This window comes from Musa acuminata, chromosome BXJ1-11 (genome assembly GCF_036884655.1).
Source record: "Musa acuminata AAA Group cultivar baxijiao chromosome BXJ1-11, Cavendish_Baxijiao_AAA, whole genome shotgun sequence".
Taxonomy (NCBI): Eukaryota; Viridiplantae; Streptophyta; class Magnoliopsida; order Zingiberales; family Musaceae; genus Musa; species Musa acuminata.
Genome location: NC_088337.1, coordinates 21,180,940 through 21,188,780, shown reverse-complemented (window position 1 = coordinate 21,188,780; position 7,841 = coordinate 21,180,940). Strand labels below are relative to the sequence as shown.

Genomic DNA, 7,841 nt, shown 5'->3' with positions numbered 1-7,841 from the left:
ACTTCCGATGATTCTTCGGATTTTCAACGGACTCTCGAACACCCATCGAACTTAACTCCGGTAAAGTTGCTTTATGTCTTCATGCTATCATGGTTAATCCTGCACATGTAAAACACACTTCGATCTAAACAATTAATCCTAAGCATCTAATCAAGTTGTCCGGCATGTCATTAGTCCCTCGACGCTTCGTCCAATTCTTTGGTGCATTGTCCTCTCCTGCAGCCTATTGCCCAATCATCCAGTTGACTCCGCAACTCCGATATCCTTGATACAATTTTCGTTCTTCTTGGCCCAATGCCCGAATCCACGGCTCGAAGCCTTCTGTCGATACGTCGACCGATCCACCGGTCCGACATCCAATCTTATGAAATTTTCCTCCGGCCCAATATAATTTTTCTACTTTAATTGTCTCATCCTGATCAAAGCATCATGTGAAACTCAAAATATAAATTAAAACATAAACACATATTGATTGATTTCATTATCAAAATTCGAAATTTAACTATATATATATATATATATATATATAACGTGGCATAACGAACCGGAGCAGTACCGTTCCATTCCATTCTATGATGAGAGGCACAAGAAGAAGGTCATAAACAACAAAGAGGAACAGCGTGAGGCATCAGATCCTGATAGGATAACGTGGGACTGGTGCAGGCGCATCATAATTGTGGTGTACTGTGGGAAGCGTAATATGGGGACATATCTGGCCTCGTCTCAACCTACCATCATAGACCAAACAAACTGGGCCCCACTAAGCTTGGATGCCACTCCAGACCCTGTCAGCATCGGTTAGTAGCAGCACTCATCGTCTCAGCATCAGCTGTGGAGGAAGCAGACAGGGAAAAGAACTGGGGACATGACTCGGCCTGCTGACACAGGGCCAGCTAGCTGTTTGTTTAGGTTGGCTACCCCCTTTTCTCTTCCTCTCACCGTACCTTCAAGGAGACAGGGGGAGTCTGCTAGATTACAATGGATGTCACTTTTGTAACCCTCAAAAAGCAAGGAATATAAAGTTGTAATGAGGGAAGAAAACAATAATTGAGAGAATAAAAAGAGGGGGGAGGGGGGAGGGGGGGGGGGGACTCATTGGCAATTCCGCACCCTTTCGAAATTTATGTGGATCTTTTAAGAAATAAATCCTGATTATCCTCTAATATCGCTGTCTTGGTTTTGTGGAGGCATATGATGTATTTTAGTAGCTAGAGAATTTTCAGAACTTATGAGACTATTATTTGCAGTGAACTCTCTGACACTCAGATTTGCTACCGTTCAGAATTATGGTTGTCTTTATGCTCTACCGTTGAGAACTCATGAGATGATTCTCGGATACTTCAATTCAATATGCTCTAAGAACGGATGTGAACTGGCTTGGAATAAACTCTACCTCGGTGGCCGTCACCTCCTTGCTTGGGGATTGTCCATTTTGCTTTCCCACTAATTATAGGATACGCAAACGCACGCAATGTTTTGGAGCTTCCTTCCAAGTAGCAGACACACCCAACCACCTTTAATTATGCATATCTAATCAGATCGCAGGGGGGAGAGATGCTGAAACGAGAGAGTGGAGAACAAGATGATGAAGGTCAGATTCTCCCATATCACGGACTGACTGTGGCTGCTCGATATGCAAACAGGGAATACCGCGAACACCTGTTCCCACAAAGCCAATCGGAGCAGCCTACCCCTTGGAGCTCTGCCGGAGGCGTGGTTTTAGATGCTCCACCCATGACGACGACGAATACGTCCCCTCGCACATCTGTTGAACAAAGGCTGGTGGCAAGTCTCACTCACTCTATCTGGTGGGTCTCATGGGATGAGAACATGGATTCACTGTAGGGAAGGAAGGCTTGGATTGAAAGCTTTTCAAGGAAAAGAAACATGGCATTCTTGTGAGTCGGAACAAGGCCTGTTTGACTCCTGTTACCTGGCTTGCAGCACTTCAAGGCAATAACTCTTTGCCCTTTGGGAAACGGTCACTCTTTGAGTCCTTCACAGACCAGGAAAACTGCAAAAGCAAAACTAGATCTCTGGTACTGACTTAATGACTACGTTGTTGTTCATTAATGACAAAGATTGTAATCCCAAAAGCTTAGGATACAATATATATTTATATATATATTTTAATACCGCTTCTCTTGTGCAACTCTTGTCTTAAATTTAAAGCATGGATGAAGCCCCAATGTGTTGTTCAAGAGTATTGCTAAGTACTAACTAAACATGAGACGTTTTGACGACAAAGATTTGATTGAATTGTTGCTATTTTCAGAAGCTCAAGTTGTAAGTAAAAGATTCAATATCTTTATAATTTAGATTCAATATCTTTATAATTTTTAATAATTAAACTTTAATAATTTTTATTTTTTAAAATTTTTATTTAGATACTTTATATATATATACATCTCTCTCTCTCTCTCTCTCTCTGTGAAATGATGGTATTACTGAATGCACTTTAACCTTGAAGGATTTTACAATAGAAATAATAATTACTTACTTTCTAAAATTATTTTTAACATATTTATCAAAGTTTTTCCTGAATGTCTGATTACTTATTAAACTATACTAACCTATTCGTCTTAGAAAAAAAAGGAGTAGGAAGATTGCACTTACTTCCAGTGTAACATTTATTATTTCTTACTTCATATATAATTCAAATGTGCATTTAAATGTAACATTAATTAATTAATTTATTTTTTCTTGTGCTACTTATGAATATTTTAGGAATTATAGTAAAAAGAATTTTTTCTGATAATTTACTTAATAATATCTTGTACCTCCAAAGCAAAAGTGCGAGAATATAAGGCATTACGATACCCCGCTTCCTTTTCCTGCTCCGCACGCCCCTCCCAAAACCAGCCCCACTTGCGCTCCGTCTCCAAGTCCTGTTCGCTCGATCCGATGATGGAAACGGCGGCTGCCGCTGGCGGAGGCGGCCCGGGCTACGCGGACTCCGTCGAATCCTCCCCGCGCTCCCGCGGGGGCGACTCGTGGGACGAGCCAGCCTTCCCCTCCGCTGCAGCTGGCCGCCTCCGGTTGATGTGCAGCTACGGCGGCCGAATCGTCCCCCGGCCCACCGACAAGTCTCTCTGCTACCTTGGCGGCGAGACCCGTATCGTCGTCGTCGACCGCCACTCCTCCCTCCCCGACCTCTCGGCCAAGCTCTCCCGAAACCTTCTCGGCGGCCGCCCCTTCTCCCTCAAGTACCAGCTCCCAAACGAGGATCTCGACTCGCTCATCTCGGTCGCCACTGACGAGGACCTCGACAACATGATCGAAGAGTACGACCGTATCCTCGCTGCTGCCGCCGGCGCTAGCGGTGGCTCCAACCGGTCCTCCCGCCTCCGGCTCTTCCTGTTCCCCTCTAAGAGTGAGTCGTCGCCTACGTCCTCGATCGGGTCGCTTCTGGATGACTCCAAGTCGGAGACTTGGTTCGTCGACGCGCTCAATAGTGCCATGGGCGGGATGGGGATCGACGGCCTCCCTCGCGGCCTCTCCTCCGACTCGGCCTCCGTCAATTGCCTCCTCGGCCTCGAGGACGACTCCTCCGTCCACTCCCATGGTGGCTCCGCAATCGCTTCGTCAGGTGTCGTCCGCGGCGGCGCTCACTCGGAGCTGCCCGAGCGTCTCGTCCTGTCGCGCCCAGACTCGTCCGGCAAGCTCGCCCGACACAGCCAGGACGTCCACTCCATCCCGGACTCGCCGATGCTCGACACTACTTCCTCCTTTGGGTCGGCCTCCTCCGTCCCTTCACTCTCCAATCTCCCGCCTATCCGTGTTCGCCCCGACGACCGCCCGTCCGATCCCCGGATCGCCGGTCTCGATGACCACTTCGCCCAGATGAACCTGTCATCCGGCACCGTGGCTGCCGGCGGCGGACAGAGGGCGGACGACAATTTTAAGGAGCCATCTTACGCTCCCGAGCTCCAACCCTCTCCGCCGATCCCCCCCTCTGCTTCCTCCGCTTCCACCTTGACCATCTCCCCCACCGAAAACCCTAGCAAAGCTTTCTCCTCTGATGACGAGAAGTCCGACCACGGCGGCGTCCGGAAGCCGCTGCAGCATCGTCCTCCGGACTTAACTCAGATCGAAGCGCTCTCGTACGATTCAGGTTCAAGGTATTGATCCTTCTCCAAACTACTCTGGACAAAAGCTATAAACTTTTGAAGGCTCTTACAGAAAAAAATTGCTCTTTTCTATTCATCTAGAACGATGTACTTGAATGCCACCTCTGATCCAAAACGAGAGCTCCCGGTCTCTTCCGATCCCAGCAATCGCGTCCCGATTCTGGCCACGGACGCTGCAGGTTACCAATTGCCCTCATTGCAACCAAAGCAATTCCACGAGCAACAGCTTCATCCCCAGTTTCATCATCAACAGCAGCAGCAGCAGCAGCAGCAGCAGTACATTCCAGCGAACCCCCACTACATCCACCACCCTGCTACCGGGGGTGTCATCCCCGTCCCGTCTTACTTCCCAGTTGCCACCCACACTATCCAGCAACCGCCGCAAGCCCACGCTTACGATCCCCAAATGCCCCTGTACTACTATCCTGTTCGGCAGACTCCATCATACGATTTGGCGGCAATGCAGCCCGGTTTGGGGGATCCCAATCTGATATCTTCAGCAGCAAAACCTGCCTTGCCGGTGCCTCGTGTCCCTGCCAAGCCTGAATTGCCTGCGAATTTGTATAGGACCAACGCCCCATCCCCTGCTACCGCATTGCAACCCCCGCTTATCCATGTCGCGGCGGACCAAGCCCACCCATATGCCACCGGCATGGGGTATCATGTGGTGCAGCCGCATCATATTTCTCAGTCCCCGGCAACGATGGTTAATTATGGTTATGACTTCGCTGGTGATCGTGCTCACCCTCAGATGTACTACTCTCAGGCCACTCCATTGCCCGTGAGCTCGGGTGTCGTGATCGCCGATGGGACGGCACCGGCTGATGCCAAGGCAACCAGAGCATCATGAACCCAAGTCGGGGAATTCTGGTAAAAGACGAGTGAAGAAGAAAGAAGAGGTTCCGATTGAGGTGAGGGAAGTTTTACGGTCTATTTACTATGAGTTACGTTATTTGTCTTTTGCTGATATGCCTCTGTCGTGATAGGAAGAGTCCCGTTCTTGTATCATCTTTGTCACAGGAGTTAGGGTTCATCCATGAACCCTGAGTCCACATAATCTTTGCACTTTGAGCAGATACGTACCATGTTGCTCTGGGATTGTTGCCTATTAATAAATCATACAGCAGTATTTGAATGCACTCCCACTGTGTCTCTGAGAATTCCATCCCTGCTCCAGAAGTAAAGAATGAGTGATGCTTTGCTCCAGAAGTAAAGAATTCCACGATGGACATCATCTGGACGGCAAGTAATTAATTCCCTGATTGGTCCCTGTTGTAGAAGAAAGCACCACCGGCCAGTAGATCCTCAGCCTGTGTCTACCTGTATCATTTCACTGGCAGTGACAGTGATGTAAGCTGGGTCATTCATTTCTTCTGACTGGATTGAGAACACAGAGAGGACCAGCCAACCTGGATCGCAGTGAGAGGCGGTGATGAGCCAGGGAGGTTCTGTGGTGGGTTTGATCTTTTTTGTTGCAGAACAAAAGGGCCAGTTGGCGTGCAGCACCGGTGGTACTTGTGAGATTCACGTGACATGGTCTTTCTTTCTTTAGCAGGAATTCCCCTGCCATCTCCTGTTGTGAAGACTCGCACATGAAGGGGTCTGCCCTGGTGAGCAGAGAGATGTGCAGAGTACGTACGTAGTTGTAGCTCCTAAGACTGTCTTGACCTGACTTGCCATAGATACTTTTTTTTGATGTGGGGTGATTGGCTTTGGATTCTCTTCGACCCAAGTGTCAGAGAAAAGACTTGTGATGCAGTGAACTTGTCACAGGCTAGTTTTTAGGTTGGCCAGCCATTGATACTGGAGAACGTCGCTTTATGTATTGACACGGGGAAACTTGAAAGTATCTCCGCCACACACACTATCACGCACTAAGTACATTTTAGACATAAATACTAAGGATTAATAATATGATACGAGATCCATTTCATTACATCTCAAAAGTCTAATATTTATTATAATAATAATAATAAAGTTACTTGCTATGAGCGTTTTTCTCCTCCTAAAGCAAACTCTTATACTTTAGAATGTGATGTAAGTGCAATTGATGATTTAATCCGACTCACTACAAGCTATTAAACTTTTGAATTGTCAAGTTGAGATACCTTGGCATGTAAATAGTATCATACAGGATTGTTAGTGTCGCTAAGTGGAGTGTTCTACGATATGATTGTAATTTTGATGAACAATTCCTAGTGGTGTTTCTTGTGTTTGGTGTGGTGACTCACCTAGTTACCCCTCCTAACATAACATAACATGATGACTTGAATTAATAATTTTTTTTATTAAATAAAAAAAGGTATTTATACCAAAGGACATGTATTGTTTTCTCCTTTATTATTACATTGTGCTTCTAAAAAATTTTAGAACAATAATATATATTTAGTAATATGTTGTTGAGTAGGATAGTCTTGAGCAAATCAGATGGTACAATATAAAATGATAGGAAGAATATCACAAATGACTGATAATACAACGAAAAATGTTAAACACAACCTACACAAGTTAGCAAATCATACATACACATACAACATCATATATGCATCATTATTGACAAACGGGATGCTCACATCTTTTAGGATGTCAAACTATCATAACGATTGACAGAGTGATGTCTTACAGGCTACAGTAATGACACATCTCCCCTATCCCTAAGCAGAAGACCTCCTGTTTGATGGTTCCTTGATCCCTCAAGTCTTCCAGCCATCCAAAGATAATCAATCACCTTATCAATATTGGCATTTTGCCCTCAATACGAAATCAACTGTCCCTCTATTTAGTATTATACATTAATCAGCATACTCATATCACATAAAATCATACATTAACATGTACATAAATATATTAATGACATAAGGCAAGATGTGGTGTCATCGTTAGACTCAATAAAGGTCAAAAGCCGGTGAATATTGCAAAGTAAGGGGTTTAATATGCAAGGAAGACAGATCAATCAGTTTTGATAAGTTTTATTATTATTTTAATTTCTCTTGTAGCATTTATATTTGCATTTGTAAGGGGTCTAAATCAACAATCTAAGGTTATTATGGTGTTTAATTTAGTTCAATAATCTCATTCTTATCATTTATATTTTTCTCTTTTTTTTTGCATTGCTGGTTTTTTTTTTTTTTTAATGTATTTTACTAAAGTTTTCTTATTAGTAAAGTTTATTCTGGTTTTATTACTGCACATGCCACTAATCTAGCCCACTAGGTTCGGCGACCAAGCTGGCTGGCTCGAATCAATCAGGAGTCAGTTGGCTTCGATCATACGGGAGGATCGAGTTCAATCTGGGTGGGTTAGACCGCTGCAGGTCAAGGGTGCCTAGACTGGCCAAGCAAGGAGCCGTTTGATTGCACTCCGGTTTTCAGAGTATATTAATAACAAATAAAATATTTTGAAACATATCAATGACATAGGATGTATTTCGGAGCATATCAATAGCATATGAAATGTTACAGAGCATATCAATGGCATATAAAGCATTTCGAAGCATATCAAGAACGTATGAAATGTTTCGGAGTATATCAATAACAAATGAAACATTTCGGAATATATCAATGACGGATGAAATGCTTCAGAATATATCAATGACATATGAAGTATTTTGGAGCATATCAATGGCAAATGAAATATTTCAGAACATATCAATAGTAGATGAAATTTTTCAGAATATATCAATGGCATATGAAGTATTTCAGAGTATATTAA

At 44.4% G+C, this 7,841-nt stretch overlaps 1 protein-coding gene across 1 annotated transcript; it reads left to right on the top strand.

The window, feature by feature from the left end:
• The first annotated feature begins 2,816 nt into the window (after window positions 1-2,816).
• On the top strand, window positions 2,817-5,269 carry LOC135597267 (leucine-rich repeat extensin-like protein 2). The gene is made up of 2 exons (XM_065089977.1): window positions 2,817-4,121; window positions 4,212-5,269. The coding sequence occupies exons 1-2, from the start codon at window positions 2,905-2,907 to the stop codon at window positions 4,978-4,980; spliced, it is 1,986 nt and encodes a 661-aa protein (XP_064946049.1). The 5' UTR covers window positions 2,817-2,904; the 3' UTR covers window positions 4,981-5,269.
• Window positions 5,270-7,841: the final 2,572 nt, after the last annotated feature.